General features: G+C 59.1%; 2 protein-coding genes across 4 annotated transcripts in view; one reads left to right on the top strand and one right to left on the bottom strand.

The window, feature by feature from the left end:
* Positions 1 to 3,890: 3,890 nt before the first annotated feature.
* Positions 3,891 to 9,829, top strand: SPDEF (SAM pointed domain containing ETS transcription factor). 2 transcript variants are annotated; one of them, XM_040982944.1, is made up of 5 exons: positions 3,891 to 4,370; positions 5,348 to 5,545; positions 7,183 to 7,230; positions 7,334 to 7,480; positions 9,252 to 9,829. In XM_040982944.1, the coding sequence occupies exons 1-5, from the start codon at positions 3,920 to 3,922 to the stop codon at positions 9,428 to 9,430; spliced, it is 1,023 nt and encodes a 340-aa protein (XP_040838878.1). In that variant the 5' UTR covers positions 3,891 to 3,919; the 3' UTR covers positions 9,431 to 9,829. The 2 variants fall into 2 exon arrangements, with proteins under 2 accessions (XP_040838878.1, XP_040838880.1); XM_040982946.1 differs by lacking the exon at positions 7,183 to 7,230.
* Positions 9,830 to 14,346: 4,517 nt separating this feature from the next.
* Positions 14,347 to 27,538, bottom strand: part of PACSIN1 (protein kinase C and casein kinase substrate in neurons 1) — a 52,835-nt gene continuing 39,643 nt past the window's right edge. The window contains exons 2-10 of one of the 2 annotated variants that reach the window (XM_040982943.1): positions 18,907 to 19,030; positions 18,103 to 18,259; positions 16,916 to 17,151; positions 16,594 to 16,749; positions 16,304 to 16,479; positions 15,944 to 16,064; positions 15,685 to 15,812; positions 15,170 to 15,357; positions 14,347 to 14,739 (exon numbers count right to left, since the gene is read on the bottom strand). In XM_040982943.1, coding sequence (XP_040838877.1) covers positions 14,630 to 14,739; positions 15,170 to 15,357; positions 15,685 to 15,812; positions 15,944 to 16,064; positions 16,304 to 16,479; positions 16,594 to 16,749; positions 16,916 to 17,151; positions 18,103 to 18,259; positions 18,907 to 18,969 — 1,335 coding nt within the window. In that variant the 5' untranslated portion in view covers positions 18,970 to 19,030 and the 3' untranslated portion in view covers positions 14,347 to 14,629. Of the gene's footprint in view, positions 14,740 to 15,169; positions 15,410 to 15,684; positions 15,813 to 15,943; positions 16,065 to 16,303; positions 16,480 to 16,593; positions 16,750 to 16,915; positions 17,152 to 18,102; positions 18,260 to 18,906; positions 19,031 to 27,538 lie in introns of those variants that run through there. The other variant, XM_040982942.1, reaches the window with a different exon arrangement.

Raw genomic sequence — 27,538 nt, 5'->3', positions numbered from 1 at the left:
CTTCGGTAGAAGCCGGGGCTTCTGAGGCCAGAAAAGCCAGGGCCCACTGAGCCTTAATCCAGAATGTGGCCTCATCCAGAGGAGATCAAGCCGAGCTTGGGGAGCTGGAGGCATTGCTCGGGAGACGGCAGCCCTGGGCCCTGCAGCTTGGGTTGCAGATGGGGAGGGTTCAGACCTGACACACGCTGGTTACTCCTAGGACCCTCCTGGCCACCCTGGCCCCATTGTGTGACCATGGGTACCTCCTGCTGCTGTCTGTGCCTCAGTGTTCTGGTGTCCAGGTGTCCCCCAAGGGTGAGCCTCAACCACTGAGCAGTTGCGCCTTCCCAGGGGAGGCAGGCTTTGGGCTGTGTGTGGTGGCAAGGAAAGAGTGTCTGGGGTGAAGGGGCAACATGAGAGAAAGCTTCCATATCATACCCACTGCACAGGGCCAGGTGACAGACAACATCCTTGTGAGAGCCTGGACGTGCGGTCACCATGTCCAGCTCTGTCCCCATGAATTGCCTCCCTGCTCTGGGTTTCAATGTCCACACCTGTAATCACCCACACAGTATGCGTGTGGCCTCTCGCGGTTCTGATTGTCGAAGCAGGGCAAGCTGTACCTCGGGCTGGGCATCACATGGAACAGGGAGCCATAGGAGGGTCATCTTCTTGATTTACTCCCTAAATGATGGCCAGTCAGGGCTGAGCCAGGCTGAAACCAGGAGCCAGGAGCTTTATGCTGTTCCCCCTATGGGCACTTGAGCCATCTTCTGATGCCTTCCCAGGCACACAGGCAGGGAACTGAATATGAAATGGAGCAGCTGGGACTTGAACCAGCACTCATACGCGATGCCAGTGCTGCGAGTGGTGGCTTCACTCACTATGCCACAATGGCATCCCCCCAGATGGGGCTCTTGAGCATAGGGATGTCTGACAAACAGGTCTGAGCTTGGCAGTGGGCTGCAGCAAGCACCCAGAGGGTGGGGCCTGCTTCGGAGGGCCAAGCACCCAACTGAGACGATGGAGCTGCCAGGGTCTGGGATAATGTGGTTTGTGAATCGGTGCATGGGCAGATAGGAGTAGGTGGCTGTGCAGCCTCTCCGCACACGGTCACATCCATAAAACAGGGCCTGTGAGTCCACGTCACCCAGCTGTGGGTGGTAAAGGCACAAGGTGGGTGCCCGCCCTGGGCAGGGATGTGGGTGGAGCCTACTGGGCAGTTACTGCTTCCCTTCCTGTGTAGCCTAGAGCCCAGAGGAGATGCCAGAGTCACAGGCTGGGCTCACCTGCCACATTCACGGAGCCGGGAGCCTTAGTGCCCCCACACCGGGGCCACCTCAGGAACAGAGCATTTGCCATCCTGTCCCTGCAGACAATGGGATCTTTAAAAAATTATTTTAGTTTTACTTGAAAGGCAGAGTTACAGAGAGAAGGAGAAAGAGAAAGAGAAAGAGAAGACTTTTCCTCCACCTGTTCACTCCCCCAAGGCACCACAATGGCTGGAGCTGGGCCAGTCCAAAGCCAGAAGCCAGGAGCTTATTTTGTCTCCCACGTGAGTGCAGGGACCCAAGGAGTTGGACCACACTCCACTGCTTTCCCAGACCATAAATAGGGAGCTGAATTGGAAGTGGAGCAGCCAGGACTCAAGCCAGTGCCCATATGGGATGCAGGAGCTGCAGGTGGAGGCTTAACTTGCTATGTCATGGCACTGGCCTGAATAATGGGATCTTTCCTCCTGCCCTACACTTAATCATCAATTGAGTTTTCATTTGGGAAGGGTTGGCACTGGGTCTGGGTTTAGTGGGTCACGGGCACCTTGGCATTGGGGTGCAGGGAGCTGGGATGCATAGGGGGTCAGAGGGGGAGACATACTCTCTGTAGTTGAGGACACCTGCATCAGGTGTACCAAGAGCCAGGTTGAGGCCCCGTGCCTCTCTGCTCTGGATGTCCCTGTGGGCAAGCCAGGACATGAGCACGAAGTCCCGGGTTGCCTTTCATGGGGTGGGGAAGCTGTGCAGCCACTCACCACTGTCTAGAGTGTGTCCTTGTGGTCTATGCTGACCCTCGCATCACAACTCCCTCAAGTGCAGTGGCTGCTGCCCATTCTACCTGTGGCTGCCGCAGCAAACAGGAGCACCACAATGGGATCCAGTTCTGCTTCTTGGAATGGCTTCGGTCTCCCTGGCCGGAGGCCCAGGGTATTGGCAAGAACTGTCCTAACGTGGCAGCCAGGGGCTCCTGGGGATGTGGCTGAGGCAGAAGGCAGCTAGGGTGAGGTGGGGGGAAGTGATGACAGAGGGATGGGGGCAGAAGGGGCTCCCACGTAGACAGAGGTGCCCAGGGAGTAGGGTGTGGGCACAGACCAGGGTGGGAGCCTGGAGCTGAGCACGCTGTTGGTGCTGCCTGGGTAAACAACCTGGGCTCACGGCACACATGAGTGTTTGCACAGAAGGACTTGAACTGGCTCCAGGCCTGCCCTCTGTCCCCTACTACCCCAGCCCTCTCTCTCCCCTTAGTCCTGGCCTGGCCCGGCCCACCCCACTCTGACCTTTTCTTCCTTGTCACTTAATGAAGTTCTTGAAAGGGAGCGTTGACATCAAAGGGAACACCTTGCCTCTTGCTGGCATCTCCACTGGGGAAAAATTCAGAGCTGCTGTGTCAGGTTGGTAAGACTGGGCACTGCACCAGGGAACTATGCTGCCCAGAAAGGAAGGGACACCATTTTTTGATTCCTACAAAGGTGTCCAGGTAACTTGGAATGACCTTCCAGGCTGACTTCCTGCCTCATCGCACCTATAAGGGTGAATGCCAGTCAATGCTGAGCCCCCTGCTCTGCCTGCTGCAGCTGCCCCTGTGAGCTCCTGGCGCAGCCCGCAGCAGAGGGGCCAGCAGGGGCCACCTCCCCTTCTCCTGAAAGATGTCTCCATCCAAGTCAGCAGTTCTCAAGCTAGGACTAGGTCCCGTCCGTGACGTTGCTCTGCTGGTAAGCTTCCGGTTCCAGAGCACTGATGTGGGGCTATGGATGTAACTTTCCCATAAGTCCCAAGGCGATGCTGTGCCTGCTTGACCAGGCCCCATGGAAGCACACTTCTCTGCTCTCTGCCCTGGTCACTCTGCTGCCATCGCCATGGGTCCTTAGCTCAGTTCCAACAGAGAAGGACCTGAGCAAGTGGAGCAGCAGGGGAGGGGAGCAGGGCCTCCAGCGAGCGGGCACTGGCTCTTGGCTATGATCTGAAATCCCGCACCTGCTCAGCAGCCCCCTGCCCCTGGGCAGCTCCCCATGTGGGCACCCCCTCCTTGCAGCTGCCCACTCCTCCAGGGCCCCAGAGGAGCTTAGAGCACCCAGCCCTGAGTGGGCATTCGGTGGGTCCCCTCAAAAGTGTTCTCATTTGTGGCTTTAGTCGTATCCCCCAAATGGTTCTGAGTGAGGGCAAGGCCCGTGCCCCACTCAGCTCCTTCCTTCCTCCCTGGAGCAGTGCCCTCCTCTCCTACCCCTGCGGCATGGAAGGAAACCCTGCCCTCCTGCAGCAGAAAAGATTCTGGTGAAGTTGCTGGACAGATCTGGAAATTGGGGCTCCCTGGTCAGGCTTCCATTGGTCCAGCCACCAGCTGTGGCTGATTCTACCTTCCCAACCCTCCAAGAGCTGGCTGCTATGGGCACACTACACGGAGGAGGCCTGGCTGCCCCCCAACCAACCAGGCTTCCCGGGGGAGTGGCTCATGAACAGACCTGCCCCAAGTCCCAGCCAGCCCTGTTCTCTCTGCCCAATGACCCATAAACCCCCCACCTCTTCCCAGGCTCAGCTCACTGCCCACTGGGCCCCTCATGCCCCTAACCAGCTTAGCAGCCCCAGGGGGGTAGGTTGGGCAGTCAGATCTGACTCTTCCCGCTTCATCATTCTCCACAGACACGGCTGCCAGCGCCAGCAGCGGCGGCATGGGCAGCACCAGCCCTGGCCTGAGCAGCCTGGCCCCTGGCCGCCTCCTGCTGCCCCCCAATGACACTGTGCTACGAACAGGCCTGGAGAAGGTGGCAGCAGGGGCAGGGGTGGAGCCGGGAGTGTCAGAGAGGCGAGACTGGAGCCCCAGCCCACCTGCCACACCTGAGCAAGGCCTGTCCACCTTCTACCTCTCCTACTTCGACATGTTGTGCCCTGATGACAGCAGCTGGGTGGCCAAAGCTCCTGGAGCCAGCAGCCGAGAAGAGTCGCCCGAGGAGCCAGAGCAGTGCCCGGTTATTGACAGTCAAGCCCCAGGGGGCGGCCTGGACTTGGTGCCCGGCGGGCTGAACTTGGAAGAGCATTCGCTAGAACAGGTGCAGTCCATGGTGGTGGGCGAGGTGCTCAAGGACATTGAGACGGCCTGCAAGCTGCTCAACATCACGGCAGGTGAGTTCCTCGCCCTTCTTACCATCTCCTCCCCACCCACACCCTGCATAACAGGGCCCTGCTGGCAGTGGCCCCAGTGGAACAGGCACAGACAGCACCTGACACACTACAGCTGGGAAAGGTCTCAGCCATTTCTGTGCCCCAGCACACTGGTGAACCCAGTGTCCTCCCCTACTTGTAGGAGCTACAAGAAGCACCTCTAGGACTCAGTTCTGTTTCCCCTGCCCCTTACCCAGACTTGTCCAGGCACAATGGCCCTCTCAGGGCCTTTGCACTTGCTGTGCCCTCCGTCTGATGTCACTTGAGGAAAACATTATAACCTCCTATTTCACAACACCCATGCCAGTCCCATCCCCCAAGGTTCCCTCCTTACCCACCACAGTGCCTCCCTCACCACCATACCACCCTAGGCTTGGCTGAAGGTGTGCTTTTGGGACAATGGGGACAGAGATGAATAGCTTTACCTTCTGGGAGGAAATCAGGTGTATTAAGGGTTGTGGCTAGCCTGCAGGTCACCCGTGGGGGCCGTGACTGTTCCCACCCATGCACCTGCCAAGCACAGCCTCCAGCAGCCCTCACCCAGCAGGACATGAAGGACCCAGCCAGAGCCCCGCCCCCACCCCAAGACCACAGCTCCCCTCCTTATTTGACACAGCTGCCCTGAGCAGCCCCTGTGTGGCCATGGCTCCACTTATTTGTCACAGACAACAGAGAGAAATCCATTCTCACTCCTGTTCTCTTAGTGTCACTGTCTCTTCTGGGGGCCTCTGGAGGAGTTCAAAGGGCCTGGGAAGTGCAAGGCACAAGATGGTGACCTCACCCCTGGTCCACTGTGTTTTCAGGAACCTGGCTCCTTCCTCCTACCCATCTCCCTTCCTGGGTACCTGACACCACAAGATCCCCATCCCATCCCCTCCCTACTCCATTTGCCCAAAGGGGAGCCCAGCCCTAGGGCTGAAGGACTGTCTCTTGCTCAGACCCTGTGGACTGGAGCCCTAGCAACGTGCAGAAGTGGCTCCTGTGGACCGAGCACCAGTACCGGCTGCCACCCGTGGGCAAGGCCTTCCAGGAGCTGGGCGGCAAGGAGCTGTGCGCCATGTCAGAGGAGCAGTTCCGCCAGCGCTCACCCCTGGGTGGGGACGTGCTACACGCCCACCTGGACATCTGGAAGTCAGGTACATCACGGCCCAGGGTGGGAAGCTTGGCAAGGGGCCTCCTGGGGAAGTAGTACCAGCTCTCACTCCAACTACATCCTGAAGCTGAGCCCCAGCAGCACCTGCCTCCTCCCTGGGTCCTGGTCTGGCTTTGACCAGGTCTGCCAAAGCTTAGAGCAGAGTATGCGGCAAGTTTGGCAGTAGAAGTCAGACCAGAAAGACAGGGCACCGTGCAGCCCTACAGCCTGCATGCATTTTTTTTTAAAGGCCCAGGGATAAAATCATTACTATAAGCAGAAATTTGCTCTCCCACTCCTGCCCCTCCACTAGCTTAAAGGCAATTACTGCTTTTTGGTTTTTGACACTAAAATTAACTTGTCTGGGGGCAAAGGCATTCATTCACAGACTCCCCAGATGGCCCAAGCAGCTGGAGCAGAAGTTAGGAGATGTATTTACAACGATGTATTTACTTATCTTTTTATTTGAAAGGCCACATGACAGAAGAAGAGAGAGCAAGCTTGTATTAGCAGACAGTTAGATGGGAAGCAGAGCAGCCAGGACTCGAACTGTCACTCTGATGTGGGAAGCTGGCATTGCGAGCAGTGTCTTAACCTGCTGCAGGAACTCAATCCGGGTTTCCCACAGGGAGTGACTGGAGCTCAGTGCCCTGAGCCAAGCCCTGCTGCCTCGCAGGGGGCACATTAGCAAGAAGCTGGAACCGGAAGCAAGGGGGCATCCAACTCAGCTCTCCAGTGTGGGACACACATGTTTTAACTGCTAGGCTAACCAGCTGCTCTCTGTTTACTTAGAAATGAAGGGAGGAGCAGAAAGAGAGAGGTGGGGAGGGAGAGAGGGAGGGAGAGCTGCTATTCACTGTTTCACCCCCCTAAAGGTCCCCAGCAGTCCGGGGAGGGAGCTGGAGCCAGAAGGCAGAGCCATTGGTGGCCCCAGGGAGGAACAGATGTGTCTGAAGTGTCCTCGCATGGTGTCTTACCTTAACCTGAGCACTCACAGATTCTCACACAGTCCTTTGCCCCATGCATCTCAGATGCTATTCCCTGTTCACATGCACCCTCACGGCCCTTGTTCTTCAATCCTGAGTGGCTAGGCTGTCTCTGTCTCAGCCACTATGTGCCTGCCCACAGAGCCAGGCACTTGGTCCCTGCCCTTAGTGGCCCGGAATGAGCCGGGGGACAGGAACCACTCATGTAGCCGCATCAGGGACCAGGGCTGCTTGCCAGGTGAGCGCATGGTCAGTGCCAGGCTGAAAGGCAGGGGCAACATGGGGGTGGGGTAGGATGGGGGCATCAGAGGGGATGGGATCTGGCAGTTGGAGGGAGGGCAGGCCAGCAGGTGTTACCATGTTAGGCGCCAAGCGTGAGCACTGCTGGCTGGACCAGGTGAAGAAAGCACACAAGTCCCAGGACCCAAGTCCTGTCTGAACAGGGTACAGGGCACTGCACAGGCGTGGGGGGCAGTGTCTCTGAGCCTCCCCGCCACCCAGGCTCTAAAAGTAGCTCTTACAGACCACCTGTCATTAGCCCTGGCAGGAGGCAGGCAGCCTCAGAGCCTTCCATGACCCCAAGCCCCATCCAAAGCCCTCCCCTAATGCCCCTCCTGCCCCATCCCCATCCTAATAATTTCTCTTTGCCCCACAGCGGCTTGGATGCAAGAGAGGACCTCCCCCGGGGCAATGCACTATTGTGGTGAGTTGAGGCAGGGGTTGGGAGTAGCCAGAGCCTAGGGGTAGGTGGGAGCCCGGGTTGCCCCCCAGCTCCCCACTCACTGCTGCCCTCCCTGGCTTCCCAGCCTCGACCAGCAAGGAAAGCTGGACAGACGGCGAGGTGGACTCCTCCTGCTCCGGGCAGCCCATCCACCTGTGGCAGTTCCTCCGGGAGCTGCTGCTCAAGCCGCACAGCTATGGCCGCTGCATCCGGTGGCTCAATAAGGAGAAAGGTGAGCGAGCACCCTGAGCTCCCGGCAGGCTGTCGGGATCTGCGCCTTGAGGCTCAGGGCTCTCACAGGATGGTGGGCTGAGGTGTGGTACCTGGGCCCAGTGAAGGGCTGAGGGTGAGCAAAAAGGTGGAGTGGCCCCCAGCTGCCAAACCCACCACAGGCACAGGGCTGCCCCAGGGCTCATGTACATGGATCATTCAGGGACAGGATGTGGAAGAAGGGTCCACTTTCAGATTGGAGTTTTTCAGGTGAGGAATGCTTAGCTGCCAGGTCTGAAACACTTTCAGACCCAAACATCTTGGGTACAAATCCAGTATTGCAAATAATCACGTTGTCAGCATAGCGTCAATATACAAATCATACGATTCTTTACTAAGTCTTAGAAACCTGATGTGTGTCACACCTCCAGCCCGCCTCAGTTCACGTCAGCCATGTTTTGGGGACCCCCCACACACACGCAACTAGGGCAGTGCAGAACCCCATGGGGTGTGGATCTGTGAGCAAGCATGTGTCTATGTGTGTGAACCTGTGTACGTGCGCACAGGGCTCTATTTGTGCATGTATGCAAGTGTGCCTACACCTGTGCCTGTGTGTCTGCGGGCAGTGTATGCTCATGTCTGCCTGTGTGTGTCAGTGTGCACATCTCTGTGTCTGCACATGTGTACATGTGTGCACGCTTGTATCTGTGTGTATTTGCATGTTGATGCACAGATCTGTGTGTGTATTTTGTATCCTATGCATGTGTCATGTGCATGCATGTCTGTCTATAGATTTATGTGTCTGCATACACGTATGTGTGTGCACATTGTCTGCTCTGTGTATGTTTTGGAAGTGGCTCCCAGACAAGAATCCTGGGTTCCAGGTGTTCCAGGTTCCAGCCTGCCACAGTGGCTGTGGGTGCCAGGCCCTTGCCTGGTGCACAGGTTGGGTCTGCCAGCAAGGCTTGGCTGAGTGTTCACCCTGGCCCCTCGTTGGCTCAGCTGGGGGACAACTGCAGTGTCTACCCTCCCTGTGCTTGAGGAAGCTGCGGTCTCATAGGAAGATGCCTGTGGAATAAGCTGGTGTGCGGTGCGTTTCCGAGCTGAGATGGGGCTGTAGGGCAGCAAAGGAATAAGCTGGGTTTGGGTCCAGGAGGAGTTCATGGAGCTGGAGGAGAATGAGGGAACTGGAGGGGGTGGAGACTTGCTTGAGCAAGGTGTGGTGAACTGAGTCGGTTGTAAGGGTCAGTTCCATGATAGCTGGAGGGTCAGCGGGAGAGGAGACCAGAAAGCGCTGGGTGGTCTAGGCTGGGCTCCCTGGAGGAGGCGTACTGGCCCAGGCCTGGGCAGAAGGATTGGAATTCAGAAGCAGGGCTGGTTCCAACGGGTACCACCTCAGGCCCCATTCTGAGCACGTTTCCATGCTGGCTGCTATAATCTGCTTTGGCAGGCGGGAGTATGGAGCCCCACTCAGGCTCCAGAAGTAGCAAACAGCAGGGCTGGAATCAAGTCCGAGAGGCCCTCAAGCCTTCCTCCACCACTCCCCCTGGATGTGATCCTTCCAGGGAAGCCTGAGATGGCTGCTGGTGGCTGAGGATGACAGAGAGGTGGTGTCAGAAGTACGAGCTACAAGGCAGTCAGCCAAACATGCTCTGACCCTCAGCACAATAGGGGTGGCGGGTGGTCCCCGTGGCCCCAGTGCCCCTCAGCGCTCAACTGCCAATCTCTGTTTTTCTCCTTCCGGCTGCTCCCTCCCTGGACCCCTGGCTCCGTGGGATCCTCCTGCTCCCCAGGTATCTTCAAAATTGAGGACTCTGCCCAGGTGGCCCGACTGTGGGGCATCCGCAAGAACCGCCCGGCCATGAACTACGACAAGCTGAGCCGCTCCATCCGCCAGTATTACAAGAAGGGCATCATCCGCAAGCCTGACATCTCCCAGCGCCTCGTCTACCAGTTTGTGCACCCGGTCTGAGGGCTTCGGTCCCGGCCTGGGCCAGACCCTGGGCTGGAGGAGATGCGGCGGGCTGCCAGCCTTTTGGAGTCCAAGGTCAGGGAGGGGGGTAGCCTGTTGCTCCCAGGTTGTCAGTGAGCCCTCGGCAGTCTGGGAGAGCGGATCCCTGGGGCAGGGGCTTCTTCCTCAGGCCTGACATGCGCTGACTGGTCCACTGAAGGAAGCAGGGAACCAGGGCTACTCTCAGTGTCCCTGGATCTGTCCCTCTGTGTGTGAATGGTAGGGGGTGGTGGTCAGGGGGAGACCATTCTCCAAGGGCTCTGCCCCCCAGGTCTCCCAGAGCAGAGCCTACAGCACAGCAGTGACCTGGCCAAGGCTACCTACAGTTCTCAGCCTGCTATATCCCCCTGGCCATCTATTGTACACCCTGCCTGGCATAGGGCTAGGAGGAGTCTGTACCCCAAGCTGGGGATTCAGGAGATAGATAATAAAAGATACTAGAAAACTGACACCTGCCCCATGCCTGTGGACTGAGTGTGACACAGCCTCAGAGGCCACTAAGTGGTCAAAAGTGGTTGTGGTCGTAGGAGATGTGAGCAGTCAGGAAGGCTTCTTGGAGGAAGAGGCACTGTGCTGAGGGCAAAAGGAAAGAAGCTGTGGGAGAGAAGCAGTGAGTCCTGAAGGCCCAGGAGGGGTGAGGAAGGCCCCCTGGGCAGGCTGGAAGGGGCTTAAGCTAAAGGAGGATGGCAGGGAGGGACAGAGAGAGCAGGAGGTCCTTGCAGGGCTTTGTGTGTGTGTGAGTGTGTGTGTGTCGGGGGGATGGGTCAGGAGCTGCCAGGAGAAGAGGTGCTGGAGGCCCTGTCACGGGCCACAGCCTTGCTGCCAGTGTGTGACAGTGTGTAGGTTCCGTGAGTGGGCATGGCAGCCAAGGGTGTGAGAGCTCTTGGGATCTGCTTGGGAGTGGGGGGAGGGCTGCATTTGCACAGCGCCCACCCTCCTGGACAAAGTGAGTCAGCACCCTAGCCCCTCCCGATTCTTCCTCCTGTGCACCTGCTGTGGGAGCTTCCACTGCACCTTCACTGTTCACCGTGAGGTGGGGGTCACTTCTCCATCCTGCAGAGGACAAGACTGAGGTCCAGAGAGGTCAGGTGACTTACTTGCTCAGCCCCACAGCAAATTCCCAGCAGGAGCAGGAAGGGAGCTCACACTGAAGGCAGGATTCTGGCCACTCCATCTGCCTCTTATGGCGTGACTGGCCAACACCCCCAGGACTCACCAGGCCTCAGCTGCTGAGCTGACTGGAGGGGCGCCAGTGCTGCCACCGCCCAGCCCACCAAGAGTTAAGTGTCACCCTGTACTGCTGCCTCCTGCCCCCAGCAATCGTATTGTCCTCAGAAGAAAGTGTCCTCCTGGCAGTAAGCAAACAGCAGTTTGGCATCTTTAGCTGGAGCTGCACTGGGGGGGCAAGGGGTGCCTGCCCCAGGCCTGTCTCCCTGGGACAGGACACCCTCTGACACACATATGGGTGGGGGACGACTGGGACCCTGGCCAGAACCAAGTGCTGCACTGCTGAACTGGTTTTGTCTCCAGCCAGCCCAGCTAAGTCCCTGGTGCTACCTGCTTTGTGTGTCCTCAACTTGGAGCACAGCTTGGGAGGGTGCGGGTCAGAGGCAGGGGGATGAGGAGCCAAGGCCGCTCCACAAAGCCGCGCTCTGGGGGCCGCTGGGGCAGCCCCTGTAGGTGAACTCTGACCTACCGGTAATACCTAAACACTAAATAAACACCCGCCCTGATCCCAGACCACAGCCTCCACCTCCAGAGCTCCCCAGGGCCCAAAGCCTGGTTTGGCTAAAACCAGGGCTCGAAATGCAGGCATCAGGGGTCCTGGGAAGGCAAGCAGATCTGCCACTGGGCACAACCCGAGACTACGGAGAGTGGTTGGGGGTTGTGGGTAGGCCTGCGGTGACCATGAGAGGGTTGCCGGGGTCAGAGTGGCTGCATGGGACATCACTGGGGCCAGGGTTGGGGTAGGATCAGTGTAGTGGCCATAACTGGGATTCCTACCCTGCCCATTGGGGAGCTGATTGGAGGTGAGGGGCAGCTGGAGGACGAGGAGCTGGGGCATAGCCTGGTGGGACAGAGGAAAGCACCAGGTTGCAGGCCTGTCCTTTCCCTGAGAAGCAAGCCCGGGACCTAAGGAAGCATCCAGTTGCCCCATGTCACACAGAACGGAGCCTAGGACACAGCTGACCAGGAACCAGGGGCCATAGCAGTGGTGGTTAAAATTCTGCTATATATATATACCCAGTTCAATGGCTAAATCCTTGCCATGCAAGCACTGGCATCCCATATGGGTAGCAATTTGTGTCCTGGCTGCTCTACTTCCCATGTGGCAACCTGCTTGTTGCCTAGGAAAATAGAGGAGGATGGCCTGGACCCTGCACCTGTGTGGGTGACCTGGAAGAAGCTCCTGGCTTCTGATTAGCTCAGCTCTGGCCACTGTGGTCACTTGGAGAGTGAACCAATGATGGAAGATCTGTGTCCCTTCTCTCTATGAAAATCTGCCTTTCCAATGAAAAATAAATCAATCTTTAAAAGACAAATAAAATAAAATTCTGCTGTAAAACTCAAAACCTACTGGCGGAGAGTCATCAAATTCACCTTTGAACCGTGAACTTAGGACCTGTGTGGCCCAGCTCTCCTGGTCTATATTTGTCTGTGACCTCCCCCCATTATAACACAAGAGGGACCCTGGGACCCCGGGAGGTGAAGGGACCTCCCCTGAGTCCCCAGCAGACACCCCAACCTCCAGGAGCCTTTCAAAGGCTGGGAAGCCCCAGGAGTGTGGACGCGCAGGACTGAAGGCGACAAGGCCAGCCAGGTTGACACAGGTCTGGGTTTTATCCACAGTCGTACAGTCACAACTTAGAGATATAGATCTGTATTTATACACCTTAAATTACACGATCATGTACAAAACAGGTGCATCGCTCAGACCACAGCACTTCTTGGAATAGCACAAGTGTCGGACTAATGGAGTCAGGAAGCCGAGGGCAGCGGGTGGCGGATGGCTCGGGTCCCGGAGGAGCCAGGCTGCACACAGCTGGTTAACTGGGGGAGACAGACACAGGACTCGCGAACCCTGCTAGGAAGGGCCTGGATAGCACGGAGGGTGCAGGCAGGAGCTACAGGAGGAGCTGGGCGCCCCCATGGCCAACACTGATACGGAGGGGTTGGGCGCCCGGAACCCAGGGGGACTTCCAGGTGAGGGACCCTCCCGTGCTGGCATCCTGAGAAGCCTGGGGACCCAGCAGGTGGGGGGCTGTGTGTGTGTGTGTGTGTGTGTGTGTTTGTGTGTTTTGAGTCCCTGTCTTGGAGCGGGCAGCTGGGCTCAAGAAGGACAGGTGTGAGTCCAGCCAGGTTGCAGCCTCTCCCAAGGGACCAGAGAGCTGCCCGGAGCCCAGGCCCTGCAGTGTGCATGGGCAGACTTCCTGCTTTTCCAGGATGAGGCGCCGAGGCCCAACCCGGCTCCAGCTCCTGCCTGGGACAGGGGAGAAGCTGCAGACTGTTCTTTAGGACTTGATGGGGAAGGGGCGCTGCAGGTTTCAGAAATCTCACCTCAGGCTCTAAGGGGCCCAGGGTGTATCTGAGGATGCAGCAGAGGCCCAGAGAGCAGGCTGGGATGAAGGAGATACCTGCACCACACGCATCGCACCATACCCTGCTGCAGCTTGGGTCCCTGCCAAAGTCCTTTGGGAGCCCTGTGCCCACGTGACAGTCGTGCCTGGAGAGGCCAGAATCCATAGCCTCCTAGGAACAGGAGAAGCAGCAGGTGGCAAAAGAGGATTACGGCTGGACATTCTCTTCGCCTGCAGGACCAGGGAGGGAGGAGGCAGGTGCAGACCCAGGGGCCTCCAAGTGGCAGCAGCAGGGAGCAAGTCCCAGCAGGTGAAGCAGCTGGAGATCTCAAGCCCTCGTCCTGGATGGCACCTTTGAGATGTCCAGCCCCTCTGTCCAACTTGGGGTCTCATCCTGCCCTGACCTGTTTTCCAAACCCCCTTCCCTTGTACCCAGGTCTCCCTGCCTTTAGTGGAGACCCAGGCTTGGATCCAGAGCTAGAGGGGGCTACCAGGGGTGGCAGGGACGAGGTGGGGGGAAGAGTGAAGGAAGTGACAGTGATGGTCCTACTCCCAAGGGCAGGGGCTGTCCTGGTAGTCCCAGCTGGAAGCTCCCATGGACCCCAGGCAGGCCAGGGGAGGGCAAAGAGGGATGGTGAGACTGGGAGCCTTGGGGGCATAAGGCCCAGTGCTCTCAGGCAGGCTGATCCTGGGGCTACTGAGCCGGTGGTTTCAGATGAACTGCAGAGCAGGTGCGAGGGTGGGCAAGAAGGCCTCCTCCCCAGGAAGTGGGAGAGACTGCTACTGTTGCTGGCTTTGCCCTGGGTTGGGGGGCCCTCACCCTGTGCTAAAGGACTGGTGAGAGGGGGTGGGGGTAGGGTCTCTGCAAGTCCCGAGGGAGCCCCACTGGGAAGGGTGGCCACCCTCCACTGGGCCTTTAGCTGGGTGAGCGTGCCGGCCTGCACTGAGGACAGAACCCCCCATGAGATGCCCATCCTGCAGCTCAGCTCTTCACGTTCCCAGCAACTCATGGACCCCTCTGCGGGAGAGAAAGCTGACAAGCCCTCCACCAGCCCCATGGTTCCCCCGTACATGAAGTCTGGGTGGAGGCACTCCCCGGGACAGGAAAGGAAGACTAAGGTTTGGGAGGCCTCCTTTCCCGGAGGGTGGTGGTGGATGGGCAGCAGGGGCGGAAGGAAGAAGACGTCTGGAAACCAAGCCCAGAGAAGAGGAGTAGCCACTGGCAGCCTGGGGCAGGGTGGGGAGTGCAGCTGGGCGGAAGGTTCCAGAAGACACCCTCGGCCTCAGGAGACTCTTTGGTGGGTTCTTAAGAGTCAATCATGTTCTCATCTGGCGCACAAGTCCTAGGGCCCTCTGTCACCCACCCACCCATGCGGGGCCCTTTTCCAAAGCCCTCTCTCCAACCCCCGGCCTCCAGGTGGCCCTGCAAATGCTCTATCTCTTTGTACTTTTAGTTCTGTTCTGTTTTGACTTTTAAAAAAATAAAAGCTTGATCGGAAAATATGTCTGGAACTCTATGGCGAGGGGCAGGAGCTGAGGGCGGGAAGGGAGGGGTGGGGGACGTGTGGAGGGAGCAGGGCAACTAGATGGCCTCCACGTAGTTGGCGGGGTAGAGGCCCAGCTGCCCGCTGTCCAGCCGCCCGCGGCACCAGCCCTGCTCATCCTCCTCGCCCAGCTTGGTGAGTTCATCTCCTGTGAATCCGAATAAGGTGAGGACTCAGAGGGGGCCGCCGCTCCCCATTCCTGCTTCCCCAGGCCCACTCAGCATCTGCGTGCTGCCCGTAACTTGGGTGCCCTGAGCTACACCTCCCACCCACCTCTCTCCTAGGTCTCGGGCCACGCCCACGCCCCGCCCCCGGACCAGGGCCCCGCCCCATGCCTACGCCCTGCCCCCAGGACCAGGGCCCCGCCCCCGGTGGCACGTCCCTCATCCCAGTCCTCTTTTCTTCCAGTCCTGACCCCGCCCCCTTAGTACCTGGACACATCCCCTTCCTGCCCCTAGTCCCGCCCCAGCCCCGCCGCACAGCCAATCAGGTCCCAGGCTTTCCCCAGGCCCGCCCCCGCCCCGCCGCACAGCCAATCCGGCCCCAGATCTCCCGCAGACCCCGCTCCCCCTCCCTACCGGCCTTGAAGCTGAGCTCGTCCTGCTCCTGGCCGTCGTAGTCGTAGAGCGCCCGCACGCGCACCCCCTTGGCGTCGTCGTCGAAGGGGTTGGCGCCGCCATTGGCCTCGCTGCCCCCGAATGGGTTGCCGCTCTCGTCGTCCGACCACTCGGTGGCGTACGGCTGGCCTCGGTCGTAGCTGCTGACACTGAGACGCACAGCCAGGGGCCGGCTGGAAGGCCCTGCCCTGGGGGCTGTCCCTCCCCGCCCCAGCCAGAGCTCCGGCCCCAAATCCCAAGGCGGCGGCCCGCTACCTAGGCGACCCAGAAGGGAGACCCCACAGACAGCTGTCCCTCCCTCCTAGAGGGCTGGGATCACCCAACGGTTACCAGCCAGACCTGGCCATGCTCCTGGTCCCTGAGGATTGTTGACTCTGTGTGACCTTGGGTGACCTCTCTGAGTTTGCTTGTCCATCTGTCACACAGCAGGTGCCTCGGTCTTAGTGGGGGTCCTCGTGGCCCCCCGGGAAGCTCACCTGCCACGATCCCCCGCCTGGGAAGTGGACTCCACTGCCCCGGCCGCATTGCTTGGTGTCACCCCCTCCGCCTTCTTGGGCTGTTTCTCCTTCTTGGTGGTGGTGTGGGGGAGGTCTGGGTTCCACTCCTGGGGAAGGGTCAGGGTCAGGAGAAGCAGTCAGGGTGGTGGTGGGCTGGCTTTCTATGTTACCCTGAGGCCCCTTCTAGCCTTTCCAGGTCTTCCCTCTTCCCCCTCGCCCCATTCCCACACAGGCACACCTCAAACTGGGGCCAGTTCATGGGCATGCCAGGGCCACTGGTGCTGCGGAACCATCGGAGGTCTTCCTGGGCGTCGGCCCCCCGGATGGCCTGCTCCAGTTCCCGGTAAACGTTCATGTAGCTGGGAACCAGGTCGGGGGAGGAGAGCAGAGAGTCAGTGCCACCTTTTTGCAGCCCTAAGTGAGGGCCCAAGCCCATCCAGGGGTGCTTCTCCAGGCGTGCCCAGTGGGCTGCCTTTGCCATGCCTGCCTTCACCTAACACACGCGTTTCCAGTCCACTGCATGTGAAGCCCCTCCCTCCCCTGCCAGTCACTGGATTACAGTCTCTGCCCTGCATGTCCCCCACCCCCACCCCAGTACCTGCTGTTCTCGGCGAGGTTCAGGTGACGTTTGATGTCCAGCAGCACCTCCTTGAGGAAGACCAGTCGCTTCTCCTCGAATTGCTGGCACTGCTCAAACACCTGCTCCATGCCTTCCATGTACTGCGGCGTGGTCTTGCCCACATCTTCCAGCACCTTCTCGTACTTCTCCTGTGTCTGTGGACACCAAGGTTGGGGAAGGGGCGGGGGAGGCAGCGGTGAGACCTGGCCAGGCCTGCAGTCCCTCTCATCCCCACTCTCCTGCCCAGGAGCATTCGGGCCGGCCAGCACCTTCTGCACATCCTGCTTGCACTTGTCCACCTTGTCCTGCAGTTTCTTCTGCTGCTCAGGGGTGACCGACTGCTCTGTCTTGCTGTTCATCTCCCGGGTCATGGCCAGCTTCTCCTCTTTGCAGGCCAGGTGGTAGGCCTTCTTGGCTGCTTCCAGCTGTGGGGGAGTTGGGCATAGGGCAGACAGGGGGCCCACTGGGGAGAAGGACCAAATGGGGTGGCCCACCCACCAGCTTGCTCCCCAGGATGGAGAAGGCAGTTGCCCCACTCCCGCAGCCCCTAGCGCCTGCCACCCCCATCCCAGGCAGTGCCCGGACAGGAACCTCTTTCATCTTCTTGGCCCAGGGCTTCTGTGCCTTGCGGAAGCCGTCCTCGGCCTCCTTGGTCTCCTTGAAGCCGCCCATGATCTGCTTGTGGTAGGCGTCCTTCTGCCAGTTCTTGACCTTCTCCAGGTCCTCGTTCAGCAGGCTGTTCTTCACCTCCTGGTGCAGCTCGCTCACTTTGTCCGCCTCCGTCATCATGGCACCCCAGGCCCGCTCCAGGCTGCCGTACTGGGGGCCTGAGCAAGAGGCCGTGTGGAATTAGGCTCCCCTCTGGATAGATTGCCTCTTCCTCCTTGGAGCCATGGCCATTTCTAACCATGGCAACAACGTGCCCTCCCCTGCCCCCACCCATCCTTCTCTCCATCCTCTAGGGCCCCAGGACCCCACCGTCCCCAGGGAGCCTTCTTGCCTGTCATCAGCATACTCTGTACCTGCTCTTTGCCACCTATGGCAGCTTGCATGGCCCATGAGATGGGGAACCGGTGGAGGTGGCCTAGGGAGACCCCATGAGTGCTCTCAATCCCAGCACAACACCACGCGCACAGCAGGTGCTCCCAGGGATGTCAGCTGGAAGTGCCAGCAAATGACTGGCTGGAGACCCCGGACCAGTCTGTCCCTGGGTGCCTGAGACTCAGCAGCAACTCCTGCCAGGCAGTATGCTAGGTGGGACAGGCCCAGCCCCTGCCCTTGCAAGCTTTGGAGTTGAAGGGAAGAGAAGAGCAGGAACATGGACGGGAAGCTATTCTAGAGGAAAAGAAGTGGCCAACCAGCCACTCGGAAACGTTTCTGGGTTGGATTCTGGACAGGCATGAGGCATAGTGCAGTGAGTACACAGGCCATATTGAGTGTTGGCTAGCTGGTTCACGGTGACATGTGTGCTTGTTCTTAGGGAACACAAGAACTTTGGTGCGAAGCGTGCTGTTCACTCCAAAAGGTCTAGGTGGAGGGCACAGCCAGGGTCTCTGCCACCACCGTTGCCACTATTTCCAGAGTTTCAATAATTTCTAAATGACACTGCCCAGCCTCAGATTATACAAACCAGAGGTGAACAGCAAGACTGGAAGCAGCCTGAAAAGGTCCTGTGGCTAGCAAGGGGAGAGGGCACTCTGGGTGGCTTCTGCACTACCAGACCCAGGTCTGGGTGTGGGTTGAAGGAAGTGGGGTGTAGGGAGGGCCTGGGCGGGCACCTTTCTCAATGAGCTGGCGCCAGCGCTTGGCCCAGTCGGTGAGCTGCTGCGCGTAGGCCTTCTCAATCTTGGCGCGTTCCTGCACGCAGTTCATGAGGTCGTTGCACAGCCGGTGGCCATCGTCTATGCGCTTCACCGTCCGCTTGTAGTTCCCCACCTGGCGGCCGGACAGCGGAGTGACAACCCCGCTTGGTGCGGCCTGCAGGGGCTGCCCACCACAGCAACACGAGGGGAGGCCCCCTCCAGCGCCCCCAGACCCGTTCACTCCCAGCGCCCTCAGACCCGTTCACTCCCAGCGCCCTCAGACCCGTTCACTCCCAGCACCGAGCACCGGCTTGACTTCACCACCTCTCCTCAGCCCCTCTCCCCGCATCCAACAGAATTTCTTGGAAAGGGAATTGTAGAACTTGGGCTTGGGCTGGAACGCATGGTTCGTGTGGCTCTTGCAAGCTGGATCCATTTTATTTACACAGTCATCTGAGCGTGCACAGCATAATAGCACGATTTGCAGATGTCTCATTAAATGTGTATTAGCTCAGGTTTGCATGTTTCTGTTTTGGGTTTTGGGAGTTGGGAGAACCCTCCTCCCTACCCGGCCCAGGATCTCCTGAGGCCCCTAGGGTAACCAGGGCCCCCATGGGGCTGCACTGATGGTGGAGCGGAGAGGGAATGCCACAGGATCCTTCTGCGTGCAGGGAAGATGTCTCAGCCCCACCTCGTGGCTCTGGTAGGCATTGGGAGGTCACAGGGCAAGCAAGGTGGTATGTGGGTGCCTCAGAAGGGGCCTAGGACTCAAAGGCTCACCTCCCAGAAGCTGTCAGTAGTCTCCTCGGGACCCAGCGAGGCCTCATCATAGGAGCCGGACATGGTGTGACCGTGGGGTGAACAGGTTGCGGAGCTGTGGTCAGGAGGCTTGGCTGCTCATTCGCTGGGAAGGCAGGAGAGAAAGCCCTGTGGGTGAGGGCAGCGAGTGCCCCAGGCCCCATTCCAAGCTGAGGGCCCTGCACAGGACCCGGAGCTGGCTTCCTGCACAGCACCCCAAGGAGACCAGTGCATGTTGTCCAGTAGCTCTCTGCGCACCTCTCAGATGCCTTGCCCCAGGGTAGGCCCCCATCCCCAGAACACGGTACTGAGAACCGGATCATGGTTCCTGGACTCTTGGAGGCTAGAATGAGGGCCATGCGCTTGCACATGGATGTGGTAGACATTTGCTTTGCAGCCTTACACAGCTCCCAAAGGCAGGCAGTTGGCCCCCTACACAGTCCCCAGGCCAATGGACTTGGGACCCCTAGCCTTGCATCTCTGCCCCATGGGGGTGCTCCCCTGTATCCAATTCTGCTCCAGCCAGAGCCTTGCACCAGACCCAAAGGACCTTCCCAGGTTCCTGTATCCACCCGCCTGGGTCCAAGTCATCGCAGGGGCCCTGTTCAATCCATGGAATCTGCCCCTACCAGCCCAGAGCCCAGCCCCAAGTTCACTGGGAAGTGGATGGCAGCCTCTCCCACCTTCAGCCCAGGCTCAGCATCCCTCTGTTTTTTGAGCCCTTCCCCTTCCTACTGCCCTCTTACCAGGCCTCAAACCCCCCATTAGCCGCTCACAGGTCTTCTGAGCGTGCAAGTGCAGCTTGCTGGCCCACAGTCCGCTCACCGCGCTTGGGTGGCTGTGGCTGCTTCTGGATACGTCAGCAGGCATCACAGTTGTCCAATGTAGGCCACGCACTGCCCCAGGGCCCGGGGCTCCCTCCCCTCCCTCAGCCAAACCTCACTGCCACCCCGGCAACAGCGGCTCCACAATGGAGAGGCGGTCAGTCAGGCAGCAGAGTCGGGCCTGAGCTGCTCACAAGGCACTGTCAGCGCCCCTGGCAGCCCCTGACTCCGGGAGATGCCTTCCTGGCCCTACACTATAACCTCGGGGCCTGGGAGCCCAGGGCCAGCAAAGACACCTAGCCATGATGGCCGATGCAGGACTCGGCCCATCCTGGGGTCCTTACCAGGGTTGTCTCACGGACCCAGGCAGCAGCACCCACACACCAGGCCCCTAGGTCAAGGCCAAACCCCCTGCACCAGGTCCAGCCTTAGTCTCCCCGTGTGTTCACGGCGGGGTGCTCTCTCCCTGGTAATAACCCAGGATTGCAACCGTATGCCTCTTGGGCACCCTAACACATTCGGTAACCTGCCCAGGAACAAGCTCACTCAGCAACTGTGCCCACGGCTCACACGCAGCAGGCTGGGATTCATCAAGGGGCAGAGCGTGTCTCCCCTTCTCATACTGGCACTTTTCCTGCAGTAAGTCCTACCCTGCAAAGAGCAGCGTGAGTGTGGACAGAGGAAATAACAGGCAGGGATGGTTCATGAAGAACCTCCGCCAGGCAGCACTCTGTGCTTTGGGGACCCCCGGACTCCCCCCTCCCCAGGGGCCAGCAGTGAGGCAGAAGGCAAGCGGACAAGGCAGGAGCCTCCACCCCCGGGCACAGATGTTGAAGCCTTTCTCTCTGGGAGCGCGGCAAGGACAGAGATGTGATGTGGAACAAGTGCATCGAGTCAGGGACATAATTGCAGGACCAGAGCCGCCTCCCAGGAACCGGCCTTCCAGGCAGCTGGGTGAGTCACGGATACACGCAGCTTGTTACCGCAGTTCTGCCTGGAAAGGCAAAACGGAACCACCACACTCCCCCACCCCACCCCCAAGCAACTGAGCAGGGATGAACAGCTACCGACTGCGGGGTTGTGGGCAGGGGTATGCAGGAGTGAGGCAGAGGAATGGAAGCTAGTGCAGCAGACAGCCGTGGGGATTGCAGAGCCAGGGATGAAAGAGAGCTTTCATTTCGCCTGTGTGCATGCTTTTTTTTTTTTTTTTAAACTCTCCAGTCTGGGTGGGGAGAGAACAGGAGGACAGGGAATCAGACCACTAAGCCCTGCCCTCTTGGACTTGGAATGCAAGATCCCTGGGACGGCGCTCCCCTGCCGCCAATGGGGAGTCCAGGCTCAGAGCAGGCAGGACCTGCTGGGGCCTCCCCTTGGTGATGAGTGATATGGCAGGCATAGTCTTGGGGTCCTTATTCCAGCACCTGCCTGCTGTGTGACTGTGGGTCAGTCATGTGACCTCTCAGAGCCATGCTGAGCCAAGACTTGACTAAAGGGGGAGATGAGATGAGGCGGCAGCAAACACCTGGCCCTCAGTGGTCTCTGGGCCATTAGGGTTAGGTTCAGGCAGGTGGATGTGCTGCTGAGGCAGGGAGAAGAGGCAGGCAGGTGGCAGGTGAGCCAGCCTGTCCCACCCTGCCCCTGCTTCTTCCACTCTAGGGGCAACGTGGGACATCACCCACACTTCCTGGTTGGCAGTAAGCAGTGGCCACCATTGAGAAGACCACATCTGGGCCTGGCGCAGTAGCCTAGTGGCTAAAGTTCTCGCCTTGCATGCACCAGGATCTTGCAGTCTTGGGAGCCTGCACCCATGTGGGAGAACCAGAAGAAGCTTCTGACTCTTGGCTTCGGGTCGGCTCAGCTCCAGGCACTGCGGTCTCTTGGGGTGTGAATCATTGGATGGAAGATCTTCCTCTCTGTCTCTCTTTCTCTCTATATATTTGACTTCCCAATAAAAATAAATAAATCTTTAAAGAGAGAGAGGAAGCCTTCAGGAAGGGACTGGCACTTGGGTCTGGGGACTGAGGAAGGAAGATGCCTTCACCCTGGGTAGGTAGGCACCACCCAGTTAGGACAGAAAGACCCAGGAATCGCCAACTCCTCCTCCTGCACCTGGACACCATAGCTCCAAGGCTTCGGGCCTTTGCACTCCAGGACTCACACGGGTGGCCCACAGGCTGCCAGGCTGTGGCCTCAGGCTGCCAGCTCCTACACTTCCAGGTCTGTGGAGGCTGCCTGAGCTGGCTCCTGCCTTCCCTGATCCTCTACCTTGCAGGTGGCTATCGTGGGGTTCTCGTGAGGTGTGGCCATGGAAGCCAAGGCCCCTCTGAAACCCTCCCTGTCCCGTCATCTATCCATCATATGTTTTATCAGTCCATCTATCACCTATCCGATGTATCCATCTATGCATTATCTATCTCTACTGATTTACCTGTATCTACATCCATCTATCCATCTACCTCTGACCCACACACCTGGCGAGGGAGGGGTGCAGCGGAAGTTTACCTCGAGCCCCAACATGGCATGCACTCTCCTCTTGGCCACACCACTGTCACCGAGAGTGACATGTGCTACCCACAGCTAGCATTCACTGGTGTCTGCCATGTGCCAGGCGCTGCTCCACCTTCACTTACAGATGGAGTAACCGAGACCTGGAGGCATTAGAGCAGCAACCCAAGGCCTCCAGGTTGGGTAGTGATGGAGCTGGCACTCCATTCTCACACTTGGTTCCTTTGGAGCAGCTCTGGGTGCGTGAGTGGGGCATCAGGATCCCAGCTGCAGGGCAGAGGCAGGGAAAGAAGGGGAGAGGGCAGGGAGCAGCAAAGACTGAGAGCCCGCGGTGAACCAGGCCCTCGCCCCTGGGGCCTCACTCATCCCCCCCCAGCAGGAGCGTGCTCTCGTCAATCACGCAGCATGAAAGCCACATAGTTAAAGCAAGGTGTCCTGAGGATGTGGCTTCAGTTCGGGGAGCACACAGCGGGGAAGAGACTGTAGAGCCAAACAACCTGGCTCTGCTCGCCGTGGGTTGGGGGACCAGAGCACGTCACCTTCTCTCCTTTCTCATCTATATAATGGGCTGCTGCAAGAATTAAACAGAAGCCTCTGCCCTAGGGGATGGGACTGGTGCTGGGCACAGCACGTGTGCCCTGCAGATGCCAGCTGCCGTCACTCATTCGCCACAGCTGTGGTTGGTAGTGGGGGGTGCAGGCACATCCCAGGGTGGACCCCTCTCCTTGTCCTGCAGGATGGTGTGGCCCGGAGCGTGCAGTGTGGGGACGGGGCTCTGGCTACAGCTCCACCAGCCACAGCCAGCGAGAGCTTGGGCAAGTCTCGCAAGAAGGGAGGGGTCTCAGTTTCCAAGCTGCACAATGGAGACACTGGAGCAGAGGGTATTCTGAATGTGCAGAGGTAGGCGGGCACAGAGCCCCCTGGGGACACACCAATTGCAATGGAAAGCAGAGGTTTCAGCACCGGCCTTGACCGGGGAAGGAGTTCCTCCCAAAACCCCCACCCAGGGGTGAAAGGCATTCTCCTTTGCCCCAGGCTTCCTTCTCTGTGGACAAGGGCATTTTGTGGGCTCCTTGGTCAGGGGTTACTGGTATCCAGGCCTGGGAGTGACCCCAGTTCCTCCCAACCCATCACAGATACTGGGCCCCATCTGCAACCTCCCCTGGGAAGCCGGCTCCTTCTCCCTACCTTCCCACTGCCTGCCCACCTCCAGCTATCCTATGCACAGCCACAGGAAAGCCTGTAAGACCTGAGTTGGGCCCACCTCACCTCTCTGCGTTCCTCTAGCTGTTCCGACCCCAGGATCTTTGTACGTGCTGGAAATGACCTCCCCAGGAAGGTCCACTCAAACCTCCACACCTCCCCACCCCTTTTAAACTTGCACTCCTTCTCCTATGTGCCCAGCACCAACCTGCCCTCTTTCTTCCCTAGCACACCACTCTCCCTGGAACCTGCCACCATCCCCCAGGCTCACTGCTCTCCTAAGATGATCACTCTTGGCCAGGTCGTTGATGTTGACCTGGCCCAGCACCCAGAGCAGCACCTGGAACTCAAGAGGTGGGCAGTCCATGCTTGTTGAACGAGTAGAGGCCAACGGCCTTCTAGAACACCCAGCCAATACACAACAGAAACACTGAGTTCTTTACCCCAGAAGCCCACTTTGCTTGCACACCAGCAGGTGGTTAACAAATACTGATGAAGATGGTGACACAGAGCCAGCATCCTGCAACAGGAGCTCCAAGCCCCACTGTCTTGGACAACGCTCAGAGCACAGCCCCAGGGGCTCTTCTTCTGTCACCCCACCCTCCACAGGGCTCCTACAGTACACACAGGTCAGGTGGCAATGGCCTTGGGCAGGTGCAGCACACTCAGACACGCTCCCTTTAGGTCGACTGAACAGCCCTAAGCACCCACTGTGCACCAGCCTCTCACACATCTTCTGTAACCCTCACTCCCGCAGATATGGGCCCAGTCTTTTTCCCACATCCTCTGAGATCGCATGGCAGGGAGGAGCCAGGGATGAGGCACACCCACATTTGGTCTCTCTGTTCCTCTCCCAAGCACCCAGTCCAGCTCTCATGGCCTAAGGCCTTTCTTCTCCCAGCAGCCAACTTGGCTCAACCAGGGGCGGGGCTACAGGAAGCCAGGGTGCCTTCCTTTCCCTAGAATCTCGAGTCTCACACACATTACCAGCCAGCAATGCATACCTCAATGAAATGGACCATGCAAGCACTTTCTGCCCAGGCTCACCTGGGACTTCAAATGCATACAGAAGGACATGGGTGAGCCGGGTGAGCTGTGAGGTGCTGTCTCCCCAGCCTTTGCCCTTGCTTATACTCTCCCCACACCTGGGGGCGCCGTCTCCCTTCCATCACACCACCTCCCCCAAACCTGCACATCTCCTATCTGCTCCCTAAAGGAAGCTCCTGCATGCCCCAGCCCTTGCCATCATCCTTCCCCCTCCCCCAACCTTCCACAGGGTGCCAGACCCCTAAAAGGCAGCCTCCAGCATGGCGTTCAGCTGCCCTCTGTGCAGGGTGCCCCAGGGCTCAGCAGGGAGCCAGACAGGCCCTCCCCTTTCCTCACAGAGCCTGCCCTCCTTGCAGACAGAAACCAAGGTGCAAATTAACATCCCCAGCACGTTAGATGGTGACAACAGTCAACAAAAGCCAGGCAGGGGATGGATGAGGCACCAGGGCCAGGGGCCAGGGCAGCACCCACCACGGCCTGAGAGGCTGCCTTGCCTCACTCTCTGTGTACCTGCTGAGAGAAGGGCAGCCTGCAGCCTCCAGGGTTCCAGGTGGCTCCACAAAGCCGCCTTGGGCTGACACTGCTTTCCAGCTCACGTCCCTACTTCCCTGTGGGCTGGGGGCAGGGAAGGGAGGTTACATGAGGGAGGGGCTGGAGAGAGAATAGTTTGGGGAACAGCCCCCAGGTCTGTCGGGCCACCTGGACAGCAGGTGTCATGCCTGCTTACCCCAGGGAGTGAACCTGGTGTGTGTGTCGTGGTGGTGGTGGGGTGCGTGCTTTCCCAACCACACAGAACTCAGCAGGCACTCCTGAAAGGGAAGATAGGAAGTTGGGCTCTCTCTCCTCCCCTGCCTCCTGGGCACAGCTCTCTGGCCACAGTAGGGCAAGGTGTCATGTCCCATATGACGCCCCCGGGGTAACTGCCCACTTTGGGGGGGCAGTGGCCTTCCCTGGGAGGACAGAATTACAAGCCCCTGTCACAGCAGGGGTCCACGTCTTAACTCTGCAGCCCTGGCTCTCATGTTGCAGGTGTGCTCAGAGGACAGCAGGAGACAGGATAGAAAACTGCCCACCCTCATGGGACCCATGTCCCTCAAGAACTGGATAAAGTAGCAAAGGATGAAAGTATATGAAAACATGACAAGGCAGGAAAGGGGACGGGAGGGATGCGGGGGCTGGAAGTCACATTTCTCACCAAATGGGGTGGCATGTGAACAGAGACCCGGCGGAGGTGAGGAAGGCAAGCTCTGCAGATGGTCTAGCCAGAGCAAAGGTCCTGGGGTAAGCACACAGCTGTCCAGATCCAGGAATAAGCAAGGCTGTGACTAAAGCAGAGCAAGGGGGGAGGGGAGGGCATCATGTGACACGGGTAAGAGCTGCCCATCAAGCGTGGAGCCTCTGCCTTCCTCCCTGCACGAGATGGGAGCCACAGCAGGGGCTGAGCAGAAGGCACCTTTCTCCATCTCAGAGGATCCCTGGCTGCTGCAGGAGAAGAGGCCCAGGGTCCTGCTGCAGTAAGACCAGGAGCTGGAAGGAGCCAGAGGTTCAAGGCACTGGGACACTGGTGTCCAGGAAAGTCACTGGTGGCTGGCAGGTGACTGTGAGTGGACAAGGAATCAGCCCGGGGTTCAGGCCTGAACAGGTGGCGTTGGGATGGGAACACCATGCGAGGAATGACTTTGGGGAGGCGAGGTGACGAGGAGCTCGGCTGTGGAGCACCGGGATCCCAAGCACGGCCACGTGGAGAGGCCACCTCACTCTGCCTGGAGCTCACTCATGGGGGAGGCAGTGGAGAGCGAGGTCCCACTGTGTGGTCTTTTCTTGGCAGGGCTGCAGTGAGGAGGGCCCAGGGCTGTGGCTGAATCTTCCTGTATAGGCCGGGCCCGCTTCTGCTGAGCTCCAGACCAGGGCTCCTGGAGCCTCCCCAGGCCTTGCTTTAACCTGGAAGAGCTACTGGGCAGGGGCTTCCAGGCAGGCACCCTGGGCTGCAAGTGCAACGTGTTCAGTAGTGGGGTGAGCCTGGGAAGTGCACCCCCAACGAGCCCATCCTAGTGGGCTAAGTCCCCAAGTGTGATGGCCACTGAGGGGAGGAGAGACACAGAGCCAGGACAGACCTTGGCACTTGAACAGAAAGAAACAAAAGGGAAGGGGCAGAGAGGCAAAAGGACAGCTCCTGCCAGCCCCTGCCTAAACAAGCTCCTCCCACCACACACTACTATGAACTTGCAGACCCCAAGCCCTGACTGGGATGCAGGCAGCAGCTGACTGCCACTGAGGCCAGCAGGCCTGGCCACCAGAGGTGAGGCAGGAGGCGGCCAGCCACAGGCCCAGGTGGCAGTCAAGGGTGGGAGGGTTTGGGGCACCAGATCAATTTGCTTCCCAGGCCCTGGATCCCCAGGGGAAGCCATGGTGCCCAGGCCCCTTTCCCTCCTCTGACCCGAGCGTCAAGTGCACAGAGGATGGGAAAGCCCCAGCAGAGGACCCAGCCAAGTTCTCAGGGGTGCTGGGCAGTCAGGTGGGAGATGGGGGTGGGTGTAGGTCTGAAGTACCGCCCTGCTTGCTCACATCACAGCTGTCCTGGGGAACTCTCTCGGGCCACAATATCCCCACACTGGCAAACCCTTTAAGCTGCAAACCTAGGCCGGATGCACGTGCCCCCTGCACTCTTGCAGCCAGGAGTGGGGGCATCCCACCCCTCCCCCTCCCAAACCCGCAGCAGAGGCTGTCCGCTAGAGCGATGCAGCAGACGGGAAGTGGGGGGCGAGGGCCCAGCCACCTGGGCCTGCGTCCTGAATCCTCCCCCAGCCTAACACGGGCTTGTGGGAGATAGCCACAGGGCTACAAGAGCAACCCGGGGCGGGGGTAGCTGGGGGCAGGAGAAGGTTCCAGGCCATGGAAGCTGGGAGGCCACCCAGGGCTGGCCGGTATGCGCTTGGTGCTACCCATCAGAGTCCTGAATAGGGGGTATCTTCAAATCCCCCTGTCCTCTGCCCAACCTACCCCAACCCCTTCTAGCTTCAGCCCTGGGAAGGGCA

The sequence above is a fragment of the Ochotona curzoniae genome, unplaced genomic scaffold (assembly GCF_017591425.1).
Source record: "Ochotona curzoniae isolate NIBS_2020 unplaced genomic scaffold, NIBS_Ocur_1.0 contig_3819, whole genome shotgun sequence".
Lineage (NCBI taxonomy): Eukaryota > Metazoa > Chordata > Mammalia > Lagomorpha > Ochotonidae > Ochotona > Ochotona curzoniae.
Note: the sequence above shows the minus strand (reverse complement) of the source record. Positions and strands in the feature narration are given on the sequence as shown.